A 24,828-nucleotide genomic window follows, 5' to 3' on the forward strand; every position below is an offset into this window, starting at 1 on the left:
AGTGTAGTAGCTCAGCAGGAAATATAAGTAGCTCAGATGTAAAAGTAAAAGTAATACTTCAATACTAGTGTAAATTATGATACTAAAATTTGAAAAAAAAATCAACTGGTGCCAGAGAGATATAGTACAGGGGTTAAAACACGTGGCTTACAAGTGGGTGACCCTGGTTTGCTCCCTAGTACTGCATATCCCCCCCTCCCCATTATAGGTAGGAGTGGACAGATCAAAGAGTAAGCCCTGTGCAATGGCAGGTGTGACCCCACAAACAAGTATTGTATTGTATTTTATTCTGAAGGTGAAAATGATGAGAAAATCTGAATGAGAGTAGAATCAGAAGTGTCAGGGTAAGGTATAACTGGTATGGTATTTGACAGTAGTGAAGATGGGACTGTTCAGCTTTCTGTGTACCTTTTAAGAAGTTTTATTTTGATTGCTGCAGAATACCTAGCAGTTATTTTTAGTTACAGTACATTGGAGGAATAAATAATTTAATTCTGAAATGTTACTTATTTCAGCGGTAGGAGAATAAGGAATGAGTAGTTAAAAAAATTGAAGACAAAGACCCAAAATAGAGATAAGAGATAATCTTATTGTGTCAGGACAGCTTTCAAATGTCACATGTATGTGTAATTTTCTCTAGTTTGCTGTTTTGTTTTTCGCTATTTTGTGTTACACTTTTACAATGAAAACTGTAGCATTTTTCTTAAGGCATATTTGGAAAAAACTTTAATGACTCAAAGAGCTTTGGAATGTGTCATTCATTCACCTCACTCAGTTGGCAGAGGCAGAAATAAAAGATAATTTCTTGTTTGAACTTGTATCTCCTTTCAGAGAAAGAATTGAAAAATGATTGGAATATTCAGAGAAAGATTTCCATGGTGTTTGTGTAGACTTGTATCTTACATTTTAAGAAAGTAGCTTTCCAGGTGTAGGGTGGAAACACAGCCAACCCGGTTCAATCCCCAGCATGCCCTGCATGCCATAAGGTTCCCCTGAGCCCTGCGAGGAGGAATTCCTGAGTGCAGAGCCAGGAGTAACTCCTGAGCATCTCTGGGTGTGACCTTCTCATCTCTTCTTGCCCAGCGGCCCCCCCCCCCCCCCAAAAAAAAAGTAGCTTTCCAGAAATTCTGGTTAAAAAGGAGTTGTTTGAACCTGACTTGTTACAGTGAAACCAGTGTGGGAACTGTGGAAACTATTTAAACCCTGCTGGACCAGAGGGGTTGAGAAGGAGGGAGAGTTGAGGGAATTGATTTAGATTTTCAATTTTGACAGTGACTGTTATCAGAGATGAAGCACACTCCACACTTATTTATATGACTCCTACTTAATGTTGGGACAAATCCCTTTATGTGATGTGATGTGTTTTTAGTTTTGTTTTTTTTTTGCTTTTTGGGTCATGCCCGGTGATGCACAGGGGTTACTCCTGGCTCTGCACCCAGGAATTACCCCTGGCGGTGCTCAGGGGACCATATGGAATGCTGGGAATCGAACCCAGCTTGGCCGCGTGCAAGGCAAACGCCCTACCGGCTGTGCTATCGCTCCGGCCCCAGCTTTTTAACTCTTAAAACTGTATTTTCAGATTTTTCCTAAATGGACAGTTAATTTTACTATTTTGGTGTTTTTGACATGGTGATAATCTCTTTGAAGTAAAAGTTAAAGCTAAAGTTGAAGTTTTTGTTTGGTGGTGCACAGGGGTTATGACAGGGTATTATTTAGGGGATTGTATGCAATGCTGGGGATTGGACCCAGACCTCCCACACGCAGAACATGCACTTAGCCTGTTGAACTATTTCTCCAGTCCCAGTAGTATATATATATATATATATATATATATATATATATACACACATATATATGTATATATATGTAACACTTTCTGCTTTTATTTTTGGTATTAATCATCTTAATGTCAGTAATATTTGGTTTGTTTTGTCTTCACAAAGTATATGTGGCTAAGCAACATAAGTATTAAACTGGTAGTGTGAGTTTTGTTTTTATTTCCAAGTTTTTACCTGCTACCTGCCATTATTTTCAGAGCATACATTCTGGTTTTCTGTGTTTGCCTTCAGATTTTATATACATGGTAACATAAAGGAGTTTCTGTTTTTCAGTATTTTTCAAAGGATGTTTCGTTATACAGATAAATTAAGTCAAGCTAAAACCTGCCAAGCTACCCGTGACGTATTCAGTATGCCAAACACAGTAACAACACGTCTCACAATGGAGATGTTACTGGGCCCACTCGACAAATCGATGAACAAACGGGAGGACAGTGACAGTAAACTAAAGTTGAAAAGAATACAGGTGATCCGAAATGGAGGTTGGTTTCAGGATGGAATTGAGAATAAGACTTAGAGAGCTAAATTTCTTATTCATGTCTACTGTGTGTTTTTCTAAGCAAATCTGCCTTTCCTGCCCTTCTGTCCAAATGGTAAAATTTGGCCACCCTACTGCCTCAAGAGATATAATATCAGAGAATAATTGATTTCCTGAAAAACTGGGTCACACATCTGCATTATTTCAGTTGGTTAGTGTTTGAAAGAAGTGTTGATCTTTGTACAAAATGCTGCCCCGGTAGCTATAAAAGTGACATCAACTTTGGCAGTCTGCTTCATAAGGTGTCATAACCAGATCATTCCAGTCCACGCTATTAATGATTCCTTTTCCAGAATCATGAATGATTCTGGTAATCATTGATGATTCCATAATTTTCCTCTTGGTTTTTACTCTGCTTGCTTAAAAGTATTCTCAAAAAAAAAACAAACTGTTTCTTTCTCTTTTGAAATAGCCTCTTAAAGTCGATCAATAATCAAATCATAAAATCTTCAGTCATTTTCTTGGCTAGTTCCCAGTACTTGGCAGATAATCTCTTTTCTAAGCTTCCATGTAATTACACAATCCTGGCTTTCTTCCTATCCTCTCTGCTTTTTTGACTATATCTTTGCTGACATTTGTTTTCTAATTTGCAAATCCTTAGGATAAGTTTTTTTTTTCATTCCGTTTTTCTTTCATTATAATCTCATCATCCAGACTTAATTTTTCCCACCATTGGGGAACTTCCCCCGCCGCCTCCCCAAGTTTAATTGAGAAAGTATTATTCTGTATCACTATTTGAGTTTAAGGCATACAGAATTACAGTTTGCTTTACATATATTGTGATATGATTGCCACAATAGGCTTAGCTGAACATCCTCCTTGACTTATAAAAATAATAAAAAGAAAAGAAGGGGAGAAGAAAAAATTTTTTTGATGAGAACTTTTCGGATTTATTTTTTTAACAGTTTCGCTATATAACATACAGCTATGTAACTTCTTTGTCTTGTAATTGGAAGTCTGTACCTTTTGATAGCTTTAAAGTTCATCATCTCAGTCAGAAGATCTGCTATCCATTTTCCTTTTCTCTTATACAGTTGTTCCATTGACAGAACAGGTAGATTCCACCTTGTGATTTCCATATTTCACTAACATCAGCCAAAATGAAATCTCACTCATCTCACATCTTGTCTGATCCACCGTATTTTCTCTTCTTCTCTTTTTTATTCAGATAAATATGAGTATCTGTTGGTACCTGTTACATGCTAAGGCTACATGTTAGCATTGCAAAAATAATTGACAGTCCAACATAGATATGCATAGAAGATGGAATGTAGTGAAATGCTGTAACCAGTGTATGCCAAAGGAGACATACATTTCTTTTGAGGAAGATAAAAACCTTATAAGAAAAGTAATTTTTAGGGACTGGAGCAATAGTACAGTGGGTAAGGCTTTGACTTGCATGAGGAAGGCCTTTCTTCATTCCTTAGCACCCCATATGCTTCCCCAAGCCCACCAGGAGTGATCCCTGAGCCATGCAGTGTTGGTCCAAAAAACCAAAACAAAAAAAAAAAGTCATTTTGAACTGATTCTTCATGGATAAATTGGGATTCTCTAGAAAGTGAGAAGGGCATTTGGAATAGGAGATTTGTAGCAAATACAAGACAGACAGACATAAAATGACATGGTGAGTCTATAAAATTATGAAATTATGATAACTTCAGTGAGACTTGAAGACTAGTTAAGGGACTAGTTAAGGAAGATGAAAATGTACTTTGGAGCCAGAATGTAAAGGACATTATGTGTAAAAGAATTGGGATTTTTATGCACATTTTAAAAGCAGGTACTTGTTAGAATTTTATTTTCGTGACACTGGAGGACATGGAAAATACATGTCTTGATTGTTTTTTTTTCCATTGAAGTAATAAAACTTAATCCCTTTAGTTTTTAGATTCAGACTTTTGCTTTTTTTCTGAGTTTCTTGCATATGGTCTGTGCTTCAGTCAGTTTGGTTTATTAACATGGGAAAGTCTTGGGGCTTTTTTCCCTCTGCTTAATTATTGAATTTCTGTTAATGTCCAGAAACACATAAGTTTAGATTGAAGTGAAGTCTTTTGTTGCTGAACACGAGCAGAGCCACCTCAACTGTGTTCTGGGAGCTTAGGAAATACTTAATGCTCTTTATGTGGCAATTAGTGAATATTGGAATCATAGCTTCAAGGTTAAGGAATGTTGGAGTTAGGAGACCAAAAGATTTTTTTTTTAATTACTTTAAGAGGATTAGGTTTTTGGCACTATATTTGTAGAAATAGTAACAGTATTATTTCCCCTACCAGGAATACTCTTAAATCTTTGAAGTTCATAGATCAGTTCAGAAAGCAGTAAGAGTCCATGGACACGGCAAAGGGTTATTACTTCCCCACAGTTTTTTCTTACAGATCTTGCTCTGATACCGTTAGACACAAGTAATTTCATTTTTTGCAGCCTGAGTTGTATTTAAGCCAGGCTACTTGCTAATTTTTTACTATTAGAAGATTCATAAATAAAGCCATGTTTATACTATGACAAGTTAAGTTCACACCATAGCTTCAGAGCTGAAAGTTTTTACACAGTTGGTTTAGTCTTTTTTTTTTTTTTTCAGAAAATAACAGACAAATATAAAAAAGATGATTTGAATGTCTAGCCTCATACTTAACAGAGCCCAGATGGGTCTGTAAATGAGCGCTGGGCTGGTTAGAAGATACAGGTGCTGCTCCTGAGTCTTTTACTTACTCTTTTACTTACTTTACATAATTGAATAAGAACTTCTCCTGGACCTTAGTTTGTTATTACAAAGATAGTAAATAGGACAAGCTGTCACTAAAGTCCATTCTAACCTTAAATGTTAAATTATTTAAAAAGGGATTAGAGAGAACATCTCTAGTTTGTTCGATCAGGTAACACCCAGTTATTGTGCACTTAAGTTTAAGGGGGTTCTATTAGCTTCATCTTATGTCACAGATAGGAGACCTCGATTTAAATCCTAGCTATATCATATCCTGTTTATGTGATCCTGGACACATTACTGAATCTTTCTGAACCAGTTTTTCATATTTTAAATAGTATTAATAACAGGATTACTATGAGAAGGAAATGAGATAATAATTACACATCCCTTGGTTTTATGGTATCACACAGTCCTATTAAAATTGCAGTAAACTTTATAGAAAGGACTACTAAGGATCCAGAGCTATTACAGTAACTGAAGCTGAAGACATCGCTAGGAGATACAGGACATATTCAGCAGTTACCTTGGCATTTCAATATTGAAAATTTAAGGAAGAGTGAAAAACCTCAGAGAATGAGGAGAAAGAGTATTAACAGTTTTCTCATGGTTTCTCTTTTTCCTACACACACACACACACACACACACACACACACACACACACACCAGTGGTGTGGTAGTACCCATTTGCAACTCTTTGTGGTGCTCCGAGGAGTCATCCATGTAACAGTCTGCTTGCTCTGTTGTCTTGGTGACACTTATCTAAACATTGACTAAGTGCATTCTTGTGTTATATGTTGTAAGATTTTCTTGCTTCCCAGAGGCGGCCCATGTGGCCCATTTGTAAGATTTTTAACATTTGCAAATTTGAAAACATTCCCTAAGAAAAGAAAAAATTGTGTGTAGACCTGTGCTACTGTACCCTGTCTTGCTACTGAAACTCCATTTCTGTGTAAACTCAAAAAGACAGCAGCAGTGGTCTATCTCTCCCGCCGCCAGACTTCAGTAGTCTCACGCTGGTTCCCCCACCCCGGGGAGGTCTATGGCGATGGGCAAGCGAAGGAAGGAAACGAGGGCCAGGCTCGTTGGTGTCAGCTGCAGTTTATTTCATGCCCATCTCCATTCTCCTCTGACTCTCCTCCTGCTTCTTCCTCCCCCATGCTACTTCATTCTCCTCCTCAATCTCCCTTCATTCTCCTTCTGGCTCTGGAATCTGCCTTTCTCCTTTTCCTTCTGGAGTCTGGATTCCGATCCCCTGGCCCACTCTTCCTGTCTAGTAAAATCCCAAAACCATGAGGGGTTGGGGTAACAATTACACATAGGTGTGGACACAATTAATAGGGGTAACTTTCTTTCCTTTGGGGAAAGCAGCTTCTAGGACAGATACTCTCTCAGCAGGACGACCCACCCTAGAATGGAATCCCATTTGTCGTGTTTCTCCTCTCCTTGTCCAACAAATATATCTGTCACTGTCACTGTCCTCCTGTTGTTCATCAATTTGCTCAAGCGGGCCCAGTAACGTCTCCATTGGAGACTTTGTTGTTACTGTGTTTGGCATATCGAATACATCACGGGTAGCTTGCCAGGCTCTGCCGTGCGGGCGAGATACTCTCCGTAGCTTGCTGGGCTCTCCGAGAGGGGCAGAGGAATCGAACTAGGGTCGGCCATGTTGGCTGCATGCAAGGCAAACGCCCTGCTGCTGTGCTATCACTCCAGCCCAACAAATATATAAACATTGATGATATTGATCATTTTGTATGGACACAGTAAGAAATACATTAAGCTTATAGAATTGCTCTCCTAGGGCCATCTCAATCTCAGACTACAGTGCTTAGGCTAGGTAGTCTTTCCTATCCCTAGCAGGGTCCTAATCTTGTCGTTACTTTTGGATCATGACAGCATTTGCCTGTGATCAAGCTCTTAACTTATAGTTAAGAATCATGGAACTTTGGCCTGGCCCATTTCGATGCCAGGGTAGCTCACCACTTGCCCTTTCAGTCCCTCGTCGGGACCCTGCTTTTGGGGTTCTAGAAACTAAGGCAACTGAGGCTTAAGTCGAGAAAGCAGATACCCGGTAATGAATAATATTCAAAGCCAATTAAATCCTAAGTTACAAAAGCATAATATTAACTGTCTCCCTGTATCTATACAAAAAGGACATTTCTTTAAAGTAAACTATTCATAAGACATAAAGAGAGGAGAAAGACAATATTTCACTCATACATATAAAATCATAGATTTCTGAGGAATCTGACCTTACAAGTCAACAGATTCTGATTAGGGGAAAAGCTGATTAACTGGTTGGGGAGGAGAGCACAGGGAAGGGTTTACAGATAAACACAGTGGGATGGAAGTGCTTCAGGAGCACTGTAATAAACCTGAGTTCCTTGTGGCAAGGGAGAAAGGACAAAGCAATGCCATCCTACACATTTCCTTTTCATTTTTGGGTTTTTGGTCACACTCGGCAGTAGTGAGGGCTTACTCCTAGTTCTACGCTCAGGTATCACTCCTGGAACAGAATGTATGGATTTTATTCACAGGGGCACAGGGGTATTGGGGATCTAACCTGAATCGACTGTGTGCAAGGCAGGTGCCATATCCTTTGTACTATCTCTCAGGTTCCACCTGTACCTTTTTGTACCTGTCTTCCTGGTGACTTCTCTTTGCCCTTCTGCTGCACTTTTATTCTGATTCAGAACTTGGGGCTGGAGCAATAGCACAGCGCTAGGGCATTTGCCTTGCACGCAGCCAACATGGCCGACCCTAGTTCGATTCCTCTGCCCCTCTCGGAGAGCCCGGCAAGGTACCGGGAGTATCTCGCCCGCACGGCAGAGCCTGGCAAGCTCCCCGTGATGTATTTGATATGCCAGACACAGTAACAACAAAGTCTCCAATGGAGACGTTACTGGGCCCGCTCGAGCAAATCGATGAACAACGGGAGGACAGTGTCAGTGACAGTGACAGAACTTGGCTCAGGGTTAGTGGGTGTGACGGTTTCTTACTCCTCTTCCCCCCCTTTCCTTAAGCTTCAGTTCCTACTAATTTTGATTGGTCCAGGTGGGCGCAACTTCTTCCCGACTTTTCAGTAGGTGTGGATTCTGTTTTCAACTTTTCCTAGTGTTCGAAGACAGTGCTTCCTTGAGTGTCGTCTGTGGATGACCTGCCATGGAGTTTTCTAGGTGCTTTAGTACTTTTTGCATTTGTTGCCTTGCATATGCTTGACCCGGGTTTGATCCCTGGCATCCCGTATGGTCTCCTGAGCACCGCCAAGGATAATTCCTGAGCACAGATCCCAGGTGCAACTCCCAAAACAGAAACAAAAAGAAGAAAAAAAGAGAAAAAAGTAGATCCCAAGATTCCATTGCCAGAGATTTCAACTACTGTCTGGGCTTAGAAAGGCATTCAAAATGCTACTTTGCTTCTTGTTTGCTTGCTAGTGTTGTGGGAGTCAGATTCTGATGCTCAGCCAGTCTGAGTGATGCAGTGTCATCACTAGGTCTTTGTGTGAGAAGTTGGTAATCTATCAATGAGCCACATTCTGGCCCTAAGACTAAGGTGTCTTTTGTACTCTTAGGGACGTTGGGAATCAGTGTTACTGTGATTAGTTAGGTCTCGATTTTAATATTTCTTTTATTTTTCCCTATACTCTTTGCAGTTCACTTTTTCCCCAGCGGGTTTGCCAGAAGCAAAGGCAGTAATTCCAAATACCTGTCATTAGAAGCAGAAGCTCTACTGCCACTTATCCTAGTTCTTTCCTTAAATTAAAACAGTAGCACTTGTTACATCAAGAGTAGTGTGTATATCACACATGTATGGGTTTTATTCTTAACTTTCTAAAGTTTGTCGAGGATTTTCATATGGCTACCCCTGGAAGAAATGGAACTTTTTTTTTTTTTTTGTGGTAAAATAACAAACAGGTTTTTTTTTTTATTATTTATTTATTGAATCACTGTGGGAAAAGTTACAAAGCTTTCAGGTTTAGGTCTCAGTCATGCAAATATCAAACACATTTCCCTTTACCAAAACTTATTTTTAACCGCGAACCCCAATAGAACCCCACCTCCCACCCCTCCCAATTCCTGTGAGGCAGATGAGTTCTAGTTAACACTCTATTTTAACTAGATTCATTGTTTTCGATAAAAGATGCACCATTATTATTTAGAGTTTACCTCCCCCCCCGCCATTAGACATGCTGAAAAAGTGTTGTGAAATGATTTGCTTTCTACAGCTGGGTTTAAGGACTAAATATTGTCATGCGGCCGCTATTGCGGCTGCGTGGTTTTGGATTTCTACTATTTTACTTATTAACCCTGGAAGTATTTCTACTAAAAGTCAGATAATTAAGAGATTGGTTTCTGTGCTCTGGAGCTGCTGGTTTTTTGCATTAAGTCCTTGTGCTTCTGGGGCCGTGGCCGTGCCGGAGAGCCACTTGTGGGGGGCAACTGGTGACCTCGGTAGGGCGTGAAAGACGGGCCGGAATGCCCCCCTTCCCATGAGGTTTTTGTCACCCCCGACCCCCGGCTCATACCTGCTGTCCACAAGGCTCCCATGCGGCTGCCATCTTTCTTTCCAGAGAGGAGAGGGCGAATGGGGCAACACCCTTTCCCCTCTGGGCAGGCATGATGGCGTGGATTAACGCATACTCCATTTGCTTTTCTGCTCCAAGCTGCTGGTTTTCTGCATTAAGTCCTTGTGCTTCTGGGGCCGTGGTCGTGCCAGAGAGCCGCTCGTGGGGGGCAACTGGTGACCTCGGTAGGGCGTGAAGGACGGGCCGGAACGCCCCCTTCCCATGAGGGACAAACAGGTTTTTGTAGACATTCACATAATCTTTGTTCTGTTGAGTTTTATAGTTTTTACATAAAGGTAATTTTATACCTAAAATGACCTTTGGCCTTCTTCAGATTGGTCAGTATAATCATTTCAGTTTATTAGCAGATGGGGTAGGAACAATGAAAGGAAATTGACATTCTCCCAGGGGGTGGTAGAGAAAGCCTGGAATTGGTTGCCTAAATGGTCATGCTGATTAGATTACAGGTGGACAGTTAAGGGAACAAATGGAATTTAAACTATAATCTGGGGGATACAAATGGTCAAGGGAAACTTACATTCTTTTTATTTGCATTTTGCAGAGACAACTTCTTTATATAGATTAAAAACTTTTTTTTTATTGATTCACTGTGAGGTACAATAACAAAGCTTTCATGTTTGAGTTTTGATCATACAGTCATCCAACACCCATCCCTTCACCAGTGCACATTATCCACCACCAAAATCTCCAGTATCCCTCCCCCTCCCTCACTCCACACCTCCCTCTGCCTTTGTGGCAGACAATTTGCAGCACAATACTCTCTTTCTGTACTTTAGTTACCTTCACTATTTAGTTACCCTCACTATATGAGACTACCACTCATACCTGCCGAAAAGGCAATGCTGTAAATGTTAAGACTGTAAAATCTTTCTGAAGGTTGTGTGTTCGCGGGCTCTCTGGATGTCTCTATCTCACCACCCGCATTCGGTGCTCTTGAGCCGCCCTTAGTCTGGATCAGGACGACTGTTGGTCAAGGGCATACGAAGGAAGAAACGAGGGCCAGGCTGGTCGATATCAGTTGTAGTTTATTCCAATCCTCTTCACTCCTGTCTCTCCCTCTGCCTCCTTCTCTCCTGTGCCCTAATCTGGAACCCTTTCTCCTTCTGGCTCTGACTCTGGGTCTCTGGAGCCTGAGCTCCTTCCTGTCTTACAGTCTTAGTTTATATAGCAGTCACTTAAGATGGTGACACAAAGGTGGGTTGAACATTAACAAATCAACAAAGAGAGGTAAGACCACTTCTCCAGGAGATCTACACAAGGATAAAATCTCATCTAAAGAGATTACTCCAGATTACTAGGAGGAGATCTGCTCAAGGGTGGGATCCCAACGAGGGAGGGTGTGTTCTTTCCTCAGCTAGTAATCTACTTAAGTAGTTGTAGTAAATCTACTTCTAATATTTCTAGCGTTCTGTATTCATTCATTCATTCATCATCCTGTTATTCGTCGATTGCCTCGAGCAGGCCCCAGTAACGTCTCTTTCATCCTAGCCCTGAGATTATATTCAAGGCTCTTTAGGAGAATGAGACCCATCATTGTTACTGGTATTTGGCATATTTGGTACGCCACGGGGAGCTTGCCAGACTCTGCCCTGTGGGCAGGCTACATTCAATAGCCTGCAAGTTTGTCCAAAGTAGGAATGAGATAATAAATGTCATAAAAAGATGTCCTGATAAGATGTCGCGGCCGCGTGGTCCCGGGAGCTGGATTTTATAGTCTCTGAGTCTTGGCCGCTGATGGGATTACACGGCGCCAGGGGGCCAGGTGGTGGGTGTGACCCCCACCTACTGGAATTTGGAGGATCTGGGTGGAGGATGCTCGACTCCAATTCGAGTAGGCTTGGAGATCTCGGCCCCGGAACCCACGTGGCTTTGTCCCTCTGCCAGTACCTTCATGTGTACGGAGAGTGGTCTCAGCATGGTGGTGACTGGTCCTGGAGGTCTTCGGCTGCCGGATCCCTGGTCGGGGCGGGGAGGAAAGCTCAACCCGCTCCCCTCCAAGGGACCCCGGCGAGGAACAGCTAGGCGCAGGGCAGGAGACTGCACTGGTCTCGTCCGGGGGCTGGATTTTATAGTCTCTGAGTCTTGGCTGCTGATGGGATTACACGGCGCCAGGGGGCCAGGTGGTGGGTGTGGCCAGGTGGTGGGCGTTCTGTATGAGCACAGTAAAAGATAATGAACTTACAGTTTGGTTCTTCCTGAGAACATCTCACTATACATTCTGCAGTCCAAAGGCCAGGTTAGTTTTCATAGCCCCTAGTCCCAGCAGGGTCCTAATCTCATAGTTACTTACTTTTGGATCATGACAGCCTTTGTTCATGATCATGCCCTCAATTTATAGTTGAATATCGTGGTGAAGACCTCCGGTTCCAGCCGAGGCCATGCTTAAGACCACTCTCCACACTTTCGGACGAGCCTCACACATGAAGGAACTGACAGAGGAACCCAGGTGTGCGCGACCTGGGGTGTAGCCTGCTTGGATTGGGACTGGGCCTCCTCCACCCAGATCCCCGATCTTCCAGTATGTAGGTGTTATACCCACCAACTGTCCCCTGCGTGCCTTGTAATCCCATCAACGGCCAAGACCCAGAGACTATAAAACCCAGCTCCTGGAAGCGCGGCGCTACATCTTATTATCTAATTCTTACTCTGGAGAACCTGGCAGGCTACCAAAAGTATCCTGCGCACACGGCAGAGTCTGGCAAACTCCCCGTGGAGTATTCAGTATGCCAAAAACCAGTAACAATGATGGGTCTCATTTTCCTGACTCTGAAAGAACCTTGAATGTGGCACTTCCTAAAATCTCAGGTGTAGGACAAAGGAGACGTTACTGGTGCCTGCTAGAGGAAATTGATGAACAACTTGATGAACAACAGGATGACAGTGATACAGTGATACTGATACAGTGATCGTGGTGCTTTGACCTGGCCCATTTTGATGCCAGGGTAGCTCACAGCTTGCCCTGCATCCATTCAGTCCCTCATCGGGACCCTGCTTTTGGGGTGCTAGGAACTAAGGGCAACTGAGTCAAGAAAGCAGATGCTCAGGAGTAAATATCATTTGGAGTCAATCAACTCCCAAGTTACAAAGCATAGTATTAACTGTCTTCCTTGTGTCCATGCAGAAAGGACATTGCTTACAAGTTCAGTGTCCTTAGAAGGATCTGATCTTAACAAGCTAACAGACTATGATTAGGGAGAAAAGGTGATTAACTGGCTGGGGAGGAGAGTACAGAGAAGAGTTTACAGATAAATAGAGGGATGGGAGTGATTCTGGGAGCACTGGGATGGTGTGACTGATAGACTTAAGCTACCTGAGGAAGGACAAAACAGTGTTATCCTACACTAGACAGTGTGTTCTGTATTGTTTGTTTTGGATGCAGTATAATGTCAGTGCAGCTGCAAGAGCAGCCGTGTGCTCTAGGAACTCTAAAATTTTAGTTATTAGGGTCTGAAGAGATCTCTGTAGCAAGTTGCTTGGGTCTGGGGTTTGTTTGTGTGTCTCTGGATCCTGGCCGTGTGGGAGCTTAAGTAGATGGTGGCCGGATGTGGCCACAAAGCTGTACACAGCACAGTTATTTCAGGCATTCAGATATTCAGTGTTCCAACACCAATTCTACTGCCATCATCTCAGGGTCCTGTCGGAGTGGGGAAAAGGAGGAGTGCCCACTCCTCCCCAGTCCTGTGAGGCCTGGCATTGGTACCAACGCTGCTCCCTGGAGCTGATTGCTGACTTCTAGGAAATGGCGGCCGCCAGAGTTCCTAGGAGGCAGGTGGAGGGATGGCACCTACCCCTGTATGGAGCAGCCCAGAGGAAACAGCCTATTGCAGAGTCCAGGGCCATCTCTATCTCTCTTGATAGAGATTTGGATGCTTCTTTTTCTTCTGTAGACTAGCACCTGAGGGTGACAACCCATGGGGTGTTTGGTTGTGTGGGTATATCTATGTGTGTATATATACCTGCTGTAGCATAAAAATTAAAATATATTTCTGCAGTCAGTTAAAAATGCCTAATGGTCCAATTTATACTTTCTAATAGATTATTATTATTATTTTTTTTTGTTTTGGGGCCACACACAGTGGTGCTCAGGGGTTACTCCTGGCTCTGCATATGGTGGAATCACTCCTAGTCAGCTTATGGTACTATTTGGGATGCCAGGATTGAACCTGGGTCAACCACATCTGTAAGCAAGCACTCTACCTGCTGTATTCTCTCTCTAGCCTCAGAGTTTTTGAAATTTATTTTTATTTTTTATTTTTATTTTAGCAACTTGATTTACAAAGCTGTACACAGTACAGTTATTTCAGGCATTCAGATATTCAGTGTTCCAGCACCAATTCTACCGCCATTATGACCTTAGTTCCAGCATTGACCCTAGTTTCCCACCTACCCCTCAGACCTGTCCCCTCAGCAGGCACAAATTTACTTCGTTACTGTTCTAACAAATGGCAAATGGAATAGATCAGAAAAAGTCAATTTGTGATAATTGTTCTATTTCACAGTGCTGTTACTGAAGTCATTGTCTGAAGATTTACTGTGATGGTTGGTGCTGGTTGAGCCTTTTGTGTTCTTGTTTTCACCTGTGAGCTTAGTGGGCCTCTAAACTACTTTCTCATCAAATTTGCTATGTTCCTACTGGACTGTTAGTCATATGAAATATGGAGGAGATGTCACATGACTGCATATGTGGTGTGCATTCCAGGAGCTGTGGAGCTGGGCCATTATATGTTGGAAAAGGTCAGGTGTGATGAGTACTGGGCCTCTCTGGGAGGAAGGGAAATCTGCTTGCCACCATTCTGAGAAGGCCGCAGAGATCTAGCTACTTGGACAGTTTGGTGGCTTGGAGGTTTTTTGCTTGATGAATTATTTTAAACCATATTATTTTGTTTAAATAATATTTCTTTCTTTCTTTCTTTCTTTCTTTCTTTCTTTCTTTCTTCCTCTCTTTCTCTCTTTCTTTCTTTCTTTCTTTCTTTCTTTTTCTCCCTCCTTCCCTTTCTTCCTATTTAATGTAGAGAAAGGTGACAGCTGTTGATACAATTCTAAGATTAAAATTGATTAGATAACCAAGTTGCAATATTAATATCAGTAGATCATGAAAAGAAATTTATGTGAACATTGTTATATCTGATATCAGGTTGGTAACTCCTTTTCTAATAATTTATTATTAAGGTTTTTGTTGCTTCAGAAGCTGTTGCGTGGTTCAGACATTTCCAAATCTATGGTCTGATCTGGGCAATAAGGCAGCAGATGAGGGCTGGGGGGGCAGGGCTGCTGGGGCTTCTGGAAGTAAGTGGGGTATGGAGGGGCTGCCCACTTTGACTTTGAAAAAAAAAACTCTAGAGTTCTCAATCCTGGCACCAGTACCTGAAATTATTTGGAGATTGGTATCTCTGCGGAGAATATTTGTGAGGCGGTAGATTTGAGCCCCTAGCACTAGTTGTGGGAGTGGGGGGGAGGGTGCTGTTGTCAGAGCCTTCCATGGGCCCTGAAAACCATGTTGAATTTCTAACTGGTAGAATCTGGTGGTAAGAGAAGGTTGGGGTAAGAGAAGGAACCTCAGAATATTACTCTTGAGTGGATTATTCTGTTGAGTGGTAAGACAGGCCTGGCCTCATTTACCCCAGTCTCCCATTTTTATGCCACTTTGTGTAAGATTTCCTCCACCCCCCTTTGTCTCTATATCCCTTTTTCTTGCATTCATTGATTCTTAATTTATGGCAAATGTAACGGGACTCAAAAAATATATTTTTGGAGGGGGAGTGGAGGAAGAGAACTCCCATATGGTGCTCAGGAGGCCTAGGAGGCCTTTGGGGATGGAGATTCTTGGCTAGCCAGAATCTCACACTGGGCCAGTGTGAGAACCTGAAGATGCTTTATTTTTGCAGTGATGGGGATTACGTGGGCCACCCTACTGGTGCTTGGGGGCCTCCAGGACTGCATCTAGCAGTGCTCAGGGCACCTTGTGGTGCCAGGATCAGGCTGGGGTTACCTGCATTCAAGATAAACACTGTCATTAACCCCTGGAATATTTCTCCAGGCCTCAGAGATAGTTTTTGAACCTTGAAGTCAGATTTTAGTTTTTCCAGGGTACCAATTTCTTGCAGAGTATGAAAAAGCTGATTGTAGGAAATGAAGTAATATATTTGGTTTGCTTTTTGTTTGAAGCTGACTTAGGATTCATGGAATGTGAATTCTAGTTATAAAGTAGTTTCTTCGAGGGGACTGGGATGTGGCCCAAACGATAGAGCTCGTGCTTTCATGTCAGAGGCTCTGGGTTCCATCCCTGGCATCACATTTCTCTCATTCCCCCCTTTTGGGAGTGGCTCATAAAATAAACAATCCCAACAAAACAACTTGTGAAGGCTGCTAAGGAACCAATGAGGGGTTTAGGGGTTTGAGAAACAAATCACTAGAATTTTGTTTGAACAAACTGCACTAATTCAAGGGGGGAACAGTTTATTTACTTCAGTTTCAGGGATGTGGTTGTCATACCTTTAGTTCATATTTGATCTGTGGCAGATTTGAGGCCTGAGGGCTTGAGGATGGCTTATTAGCCACAAGTGCCTCCTTGCAACAACGAGGCCATAAAGTCTGATCTCAGCTGCCACACCTGTGTCAAGGAGCTGCCAAGCAGCACAACAGAGTGGGCCGTCCCAGGTGAGCACCACAGCCCAGTGTGCTTCCTGGTGTGCTGATCTCCGGGAAGCGTGTACGCAAACAGGTAGCTTTGTATCTCCCCCCCCCCCGCCCACTACAGTGAAGGGGAATCAGTTCGTAACTGGGGAAACCTCGTTTTCATTTCCCTCCTTTCTGATGATTGTCTTCCCTCTCCTCTGGGCACTCGTGAATGTTTTGAACATATGCATATGAATTATGTAAAATATGCAGTGTTACTTCATGGTTGGTACAGTTTTAGCTTTAGTGGTATTATGCTATGGATCTTCATAGTTCTCCTTTTGTGTTCACAGTTTTAAAACTCTTTTTCTGTATCTAATGTACCTAACTGCTTCTGATTGCTGCGTAGTATTTTATGGGATTTACTTCGGTCACTAGTTCATTTCTCTCATGATATCTCCAGCTACTTTTCAAACTGATCCATAAAATATATCAGGCATGATTCCTAATGGAACTGTATACGTTTTTCCTGATTGTATTTTGAACTGGGTCCCTGAAATGGCATTTTCTATGGAAATGCAACGTCTCTACTTTATGGATGGCTTCCCAGAAATTCGTGTGGATTCTTTGTCTACATGTTCTTACTGTCACTGTCACTGTCCTCCCGTTGTTCATCGATTTGCTTGAGCAGGCCCAGTAACGTCTCCATTGTGACAATTGTTACAGTGTTTGGCATATCGAATACGTCACGGGTAGCTTGCCAGGCTTTGCCATGTGGGTGAGGTACTCTTGGTAGTTTGCGGGCTCTCCGAGAGTGGCGGAGGAATTGAACTCTGGTCCGCTGGGTCGGCTATGTGAAAGGTAAACGCCCTACTTGCTGTGCTATGGCTCCAACCCATGTTCTTACTAATAACTTTATATTGTTTGGGGAGGGGTGGTGTTGGGTCATACCCCAGAGTGCTCAGGATCTGCTCTTAGTGGTGTTTGGGTGATCATATGTGGTGCCAGGGATGGAACTGGGGTTGGCTGCATCAAAGGCAAGGGCCTTAACTCTATATGTATAATCAGCCCCAGGTTTACCATACATCTCACACTTATTTTGTTTTACGGTGACTCATGGAAAAGAAAATGATCAGTTACTATGTTGGTACCTGGAGCTTTAAAATTTCAAATGGAATTTCAAGTGAAAAGGAATATTCAGTGAAATTGTTGGAATATAGCTCTAAATACTTTAGGCCTAACATTGGTTTGTCCTTTCCCCCTTGCCACAAGGAGCTTAGGTTTATTGAGTCACACCCATCACAATGCCCCCGAGTCACTCCCATTCCTTTGTTTATCTGTAGCCACTTCTCTGTGCTTTCTTCCCCAGTTAATCAGCTTTTCCATCTAATCACACTGTTAATTTGTAAGGTCAGATCCTTCTAGGACACTGAACTTGTATTGTAAGTTATCCATTCTTTCTCCTCTCCTTATATCTTTTGAATAGTTTACTTTAAAGCAATGTCCTTTTTGTATAGATATAGGAAGACAGTTAATATTATGCTTTTGTAACTTGGGATTTAGTTGGCTTCAAATATTATTCACTCCCAGACATTTGCTTTCTTGACTTAAGCCTCAGTTGCCCTTAGTTCCTAGCACCCCAAAAGCTGGGTCCCAATGAGGGACTGAATGGACCCAGGGCAAGCTGTGAGCTATTTTGGCATCGAAATGGGTCAGGCCAAAGTGCCACGATTCTTAACTAGAAGTTAAGAGCTTGATCATAGACAAATGCTATCATGATCCAAAAGTAACGAGACTAGGACCCTGCTAGGGATAGGAAAGACTAATCTGTCCTGAGCACTGTAGTCTGAGATCGAGATGACCATAGGAAAGCAGTTCTATAAACTTAATGCATCTCTTACTGAGTCCATACAAAATGATTAATATTATGAATGCTTATATGTTAGTTGGACGAGGAGAAGCACACCCATGGGATTCTGCTCTAGGGTGGATTGCCCTGCTGAGAGAGTATCTGTCCTAGAAGCATCCCCTGAGGGAAAGAACTTTACCCCTATTGATTGTGACCACACCTTTGTGTAAGCCCTAACCCCTCATGGGGGGGGGGGGGGGATGCAGATTTAACTAGACTGTAAGAGTGGATTGGGGGATTCAGACTCCAGAAGGAGAAAGAGAAGGGGATCCAGATTCCAGAGCCAGAAGGGGAATGAAGGGGGGGATCGATTGAGAAAGAGAATGAAGTAGCATGGGGGGGGCACGGGGTGGGAAGCAGAGGAGAGAGACAGGAGTGAATGGAGAGAGGATTGGAATAAACTGCAACTAAGACCAACCAGCCTGCCCCCATTTCCTTCCTTTGCCTGCCCATCACCATCAACCTCCCCAGGGTGGGGGAAGTGGCCCGAGAAAACCGAACACAGGTAGGGGGAGAGATAGATTGCTGCTGTCTTTTTGTGTTTACACAGAAATGTTCAGGTTTTTGTAAGAAGGCTCACCATCTAGAAGGCAAAGATAGCTCCACCCTCATCCCGTGAGGACACACGTGTCTCGTCACTGCGGGCCGAAACTTAACTGTCCAAATGGCCTCTGGAGGTTAGCGGCCACCGAGCTGCCAAGAGGGAGCAGGCGGAGGAACAGCACCCTTTCCACCCTGGGGTGGCCCGGCACCAGTAACCTACTGCTGGGACCAGATGTATTTCTCCCAAAGGCCGCTGGGTTCCAAGATTCGTTTCTGTGTCTCTGGGATCGTGGCCGTTAAGCAGTTTGATCAGGAACCAGAGAGGCCTTGCCTCCAATTACATAGCTGAGCCAGAGGTGGATTGTGGGTGTGTCTCCTTTGTGCCTAACTTTTGGCTATTTACTTTCTTGGTAAACTTTGCCCCAAGTTGTAAGGGTCTTGCCAAAGGCACAGTAGCAATTTTTGGGTATTTAGAAGTCTGAAGGCACCATCAGGCTTCTAATGTGCTACTTGCTCTGCAGTTACAGGTTGACCTGCTGTCTGCACCATACCCCATAGTTATTTTTTTCAAGGAAAAGTAAAAAGTAAGTAGTAAAGGCCCTCCTGTTGTTCATCGATTTCCTCGAGCGGGCCCAGTAACGTCTCCATTGGAGACTTTGTTGTTACTGTGTCTGGCATATCGAATACATCACGGGGAGCTTGCCAGGCTCTGCTGTGCGGGCGAGATACTCTCGGTAGCTTGCCGGGCTCTCCGAGAGGGGCGGAGGAATCGAACTCGGGTCGGCCATGTTGGCTGCGTGCAAGGCAGACGCCCTACCCGCTGTGCTATCGCTCCAGCCCAAGGAAAAGTATTGCTAATAGTTTTCTTTTTTATGTTTCCCTGAGCACCACTAAGAGTCTCTCCTGAGCACATCCAGTGAAACCTCCTGAGCTCTGCCCCCAGGCAAACAAAAACCAAATAATCATGCAAAGTAGGCATCAAATATTTTTAAAAAACTTTTAAAAAGCCAGCAAAAGGGATGCCAGTGTTATTTCATGTATAGGAATTTTCTTAGTAAATCTTTTCAGGGTTTTATTGATTTAAATCTTGCTCTCTAATTCATTCATTATTTCTTTTAGGTTTTCTGGGTCTTGGAATATTATACAAGTAAATAATAAGGTTTTAAATAGAACAGAAATTGTTAAAATTTAAAATTCTTTTTCTTATGTTACATGTAGAATTGATTAAATTTCATTGTTAAGTACCCCAGCATTGGAACTTTAGTTTGATACTTTATCCTCAATTTTCAAAATCTCTTGAGATCATAATGCACATTTTTCACATTGTTTAAATTGAAAGAGAAAAAATTTTTTTATTTGAGTAATGAAATCTTTTTTACAAGAATTTGAATTATTGTAGTAATGACTTGATATAATGCTTAAACCATGCATTTCTATCAGAATTCTTAAATTTATTAGTATTAGAGCAGTATTATGTGTAGAGACTTGAAAGGAAAAATCTCCCATTATAGTAATAAAGAAGGCAACTCTTTTCATAAGATTAAAACTTTCACGTAAAAATTGTGTTACAACACTAGTGGAAATGCAAATATAGTAGAATACTGCCACCTTGTGTTTATATGATGCTATTTTATGTCTTAGTTTTCTTTTGTTCATCTATGCAGTGTGCTTTCCCACTCTTTGTTATTATGGTCAGGTGTGTAAATGTTAATTTTTTTCTCAGACCAGAAAATCTGCAAGATCAGTTTGATTAATTGAACTTTATAACCCAAATCAGTTGAGAATTGAATCCTTTTATTTAAATAGTAAGAAAGTTGGTGAAAGTTGGTGATCAGTATTCATTTAAGTGTTGCAGTGCTTTGAATTCATTCAGAACTGCAGAATTTATTATAGTATAACAGAAATATGCTCTCCATGATGTATTTGATATGCCCAAAACAGTAACAATATCGGGTCTCATTCCCCTGACCCTGAAAGAGCCTTCAACATGGCAGAGTTGGAAAGGACAAGAGGAGAGGCTGTTAAAATCTCAGGGGTGGGATGAATGGAGACTTTACCGGCGCCCACTCGAGCAAATCGATGAACAATGGGATGACAGTGATAACAGAAAAAGGAAGTATAGCACATGCAGCTTACTTTACCTGTACAGTCATATTATTCGATTTTAAATTTTTCATTTAAATCAAATTCAGAAAAATTATTACAGTAAAAGCACGTAAATAGTGCTTTAGAAAGATGGATATCAAAATGTTCTTTAAAGCACTTGGTTGACTTAGTAGGATTTCAGGCATTACCTCTCTAAAGAATCACATTTGCTTTCTAATGAGAGTGAGGAGTTTTAGTTTTGAAAATGTATATGCGCTGATGCTCTTGATAAAACTAACACACTTATAGTCTGTGTATAACATAATAATCTATGTATTTAATTTTTTATTTTTGTTCTTATTTTTCGTGTGTTAGGGATTGAACCCAGGGCTTCTCACATGAAGACACGTGCATTACTACTGAGTCATATCCTTGGCCCTATATTACAATTTTAACATAATTGTATAGTTGTGTTTATTACAGAATATATTAGTCATTTGAAGATGTGCGTGTATATAAAAATTTAAAATCAGAATCCAGGAAGTTAGTCTGTTAATCTAGCTTTATTTGAAGGCATCAGAAGATTGGTTTGGGGGGTAATGTAGAGTTTAATTATATGGTTGACTGATAAACTATATTTGGGGACATTATTGCATTTCAGATGCTACATTTTATCTTGAAGCCTTCCAAAAATTGATATAAGTATGGTAACACAGGCTGAATTTTCTAATTGCGATGAAAAATACGAAAGAGAGAAAGAGAAATGTACAATAGTTTAGAGTTAATGTATTCTTTAGTCTTTTGCCTAACTAAAAATGTAAGGTCAAAGAATCTTTAATATGAATTTTTTTTTTAACTCTTCAGGATGGTAGCAGGTCTTCACTGCTTTCCTTGATTCGTTTTTCTCTTCAAGTGCTGAGTGAGCAGTTGTAATTGGATTTAGCTTTTAAACTTAGGGGCCATCTGGGAATAAATTTTGTTTAAAGTTCTGAGCATAGTCTTAAGGGAAATGATTGAATCTTAATTTCTGTAAACATGCCAAATTCAAAGCTTGTATTGAAATATTCCCCAGTCGCCAGTAATAACAATGCAACGTGAATGTAATAGTTTAGTTGTATTTGCTGTATATAATACTTGGTTTCATTTTTATGTTAGTTACATGAACTATTCATATAGTGTACAGAATTCATGAAAATGTTTACATTTACTAATTTTGCATTGCACATACTAAAGTTTATATACATACTGTGTAAGTACCATGCACTAATCAGTTGCATCACTGGAGCATGCTAAGTTTGTGTACATATTACAATATATTAGGTAAAGATGTCTTTAATAAAAAGACATACTTTATACTTTTATTATAAACTGATGTTTACATTTTTTGTGTAGTGTGAATACTTTTTGTACTGTTTTATTTCCATAATAGCTTTTTTGTAAGAGCAGAGTGTGAATATTATGAAAAAATGAAAATCATAAAGCAAAGTGGTCACTGACCCATTCTGCTTTGGGAAAGTATACTTTTAAGAAAATCAGTGTCAGCAGTGACATTAGTCATGAGATTTTTTCTATAGGAATTTTTTAGAAGCTTTTTTTAAAAACCTTTCTCTCTACATAAAGTTTAATAGAAGAAAAATATTGGGTGATCGTTTATAACAGACTCATCAATAAATCCAGTCTTCTGGATTGATGTTTGAGATAAAAACTGTCGTTTTAACAGTGATGGATGCCACCAAGGCTACACCTAGTGGTGCTTGGGTCCAGTGTGGCGCTGGGATGGTGACCACAACTCTGTGCATGCCAGGCATGTACTTCAGCCCTTTGAGCTATCATCCTGGCCTTAAAATTATGGTTTTTTTTTCCCTCTCTTCCCTTTGTATTGCTACTGTTGTGATGACCAGGAATCAGCTGTATGCCTGACTGTGATGTTTGTCAGGGTTGCTTTCCGTTATTGTGGTGCTCATGTGTTACTGACTGCAGTGTGGTCAGAACTTACTGTGCCGGGGATCACAGCAGGCTGCCAAGACTGGCTTGGAGCATGTAATAGTCACACCTATGACCTTATGTTTGCAGGACAGACAGTCTAAGCCACTGAGCTATTCCTCTGGGCCCACAAACTATAGTTTTAAACAGAAATATAACTTAAACATGAAGTAGTTTCTTTTTAAAAAAAATTGTATGTAAAGATGGAGGTCTGAATATATAATTACCTATATTTGTTTTTTTTGTTAATTTGCACTTCTTTGGAAAACTTTAAAAATGGGTGAAAAGTGTGCTTGTCTGTTGGCATTTTCTTTTTCAAAATTGTGGAGAAGTAGGATACTTCCAATGAATAAATCTCTATTTTAAAAAATTGAGTGCAGGACTAGAGAGATAGCAGAGGAAGTAAGGCATTTGTCTTGTATGTGTCGGTGGCAGCCGTGATCCTGGTTTGAATCCCCAGTACCACATATGGTCCCCTGAGCACTGCCAGAAATCAGTGCTAAGCACCATTGGGTGTGACCCAAAAACCAAAATCAAACAAATAGAATTAAATGCAGCAAATAGCTTTCTGTGTTGAGAAGAGTTGTCAAGTATTTTCATCACAAATTTCACATTGGATTTGCTGTTAGTAGATTTATCATCAATTGATTTCAGTGGCACCAGGCTAAAATATTTAAAAAAGATGAACTCAATACTTTGTGTGGTTATTTTGTTCTCCAGAGGACTAGATTCCATTCTCATATTATGTGCAATGTTGAATGAATGTGTTATTGAGCTCGATGAAAAAATTTTTGAGAAGGCACATGGAATTAGAACGATTTAGAATATTTGTGAACCCAGCCCTAGCTTTTTGGTCTACTTTATTTACAATTTCTATTACTATAATGTCATAATGAGTTAACCTACTTTGTGAATTAGACTTTTCATCATAAGCTTGCTAGTTGTGATTTTTTTTAACTAATATACATAAGTTTTGCTTGCTGTGAAATTAATTGCAAAATCTTTTTTTTTTTTTAATTTATAAATTCATGTCTGGGCTTGAGAGATAGCACAGCAGGTAGGGCGTTTGCCTTGCATGCGGCCCATACGGCCGACCCGAGTTTGATTCCTTCACCCCTCTCAGAGAGCCTGGCAAGCTACCGAGAGTATCTCGCCCGCACGGCAAAGCCTGGAAAGCTACCCGTGAGGTATTCGATATGCCAGACACAGTAACAGCAAGTCTCACGATGGAGACGTTACTGGGCCCGCTCGAGCAAATCAATGAACAACGGGAGGACAGTGACAGTGAAATCCATGTCTGACAAATACTGTTTATTCACAGTATGTAAAGAATTTGCAGCACTTAATAGTGAGAAAAAAATTACATAACTTGGGCAGAAGATAGTACATCAGAGAACAGAAAATACTACATCAGAGAGGGTATATGGAATGGGAATTAAGCCCACAAGAAGATGTACATTAATAACCATTATGGAAATGCAGATTAAAACCACAAGTTGTAACCACCACACTCTTGGTCAAAATGGCAGCAATAAACAGTTTAGGCAGTACCAAATACTGGGGTGGACAAAGAGAAACTAGAGTTCTTGTAGTAGAATTAATTGTAAAATCTTTTAGGCCTTGCAATAATGTAAACTTAGTAACATGTACCCAACAAAGCATATTTGTAGTCTCAGCATATCTTTCTTGTATTGTTTTCCTTTCAATGCAAAATACTTGGTGGTTGTAGCTCTTTGCGAAACAAGATTATTTATTCATGAGAGTGATTTCATATTTAGATATATTAACACATAGAAAACTTTGTTTATTAATTTTATTTAAATTAATATACTAATAGCATACATTTTTTGTGAAATTTTTGTGAAAGTTAACAGTCAATATTTGTTTTGAAATGTTCAGCACCAGTCTCATTTTTATTTTTATTTTTTCTTGTTAGGCAAGAAGTTATGAAATGGAATGGATGGGGATACAATGATTCCAAGTTTTTCTTAAATAAAAAAGGTCAAGTTGAATTGACTGGCAAAAGGT

General features: G+C 41.0%; 1 protein-coding gene across 1 annotated transcript in view; it reads left to right on the top strand.

Moving 5' to 3' along the window:
• Positions 1 to 24,828, top strand: part of AGPS (alkylglycerone phosphate synthase) — a 132,502-nt gene that overhangs the window by 16,343 nt on the left and 91,331 nt on the right. The window contains exon 2 of the mRNA XM_056110156.1: positions 24,737 to 24,826. Within this exon, the coding sequence (XP_055966131.1) occupies positions 24,737 to 24,826 (90 nt within the window). The remainder of the gene's footprint in view (positions 1 to 24,736; positions 24,827 to 24,828) is intronic.

The sequence above is a fragment of the Sorex fumeus genome, unplaced genomic scaffold (assembly GCF_029834395.1).
Source record: "Sorex fumeus unplaced genomic scaffold, SorFum_2.1 ptg000009l, whole genome shotgun sequence".
NCBI classification, from domain to species: domain Eukaryota; kingdom Metazoa; phylum Chordata; class Mammalia; order Eulipotyphla; family Soricidae; genus Sorex; species Sorex fumeus.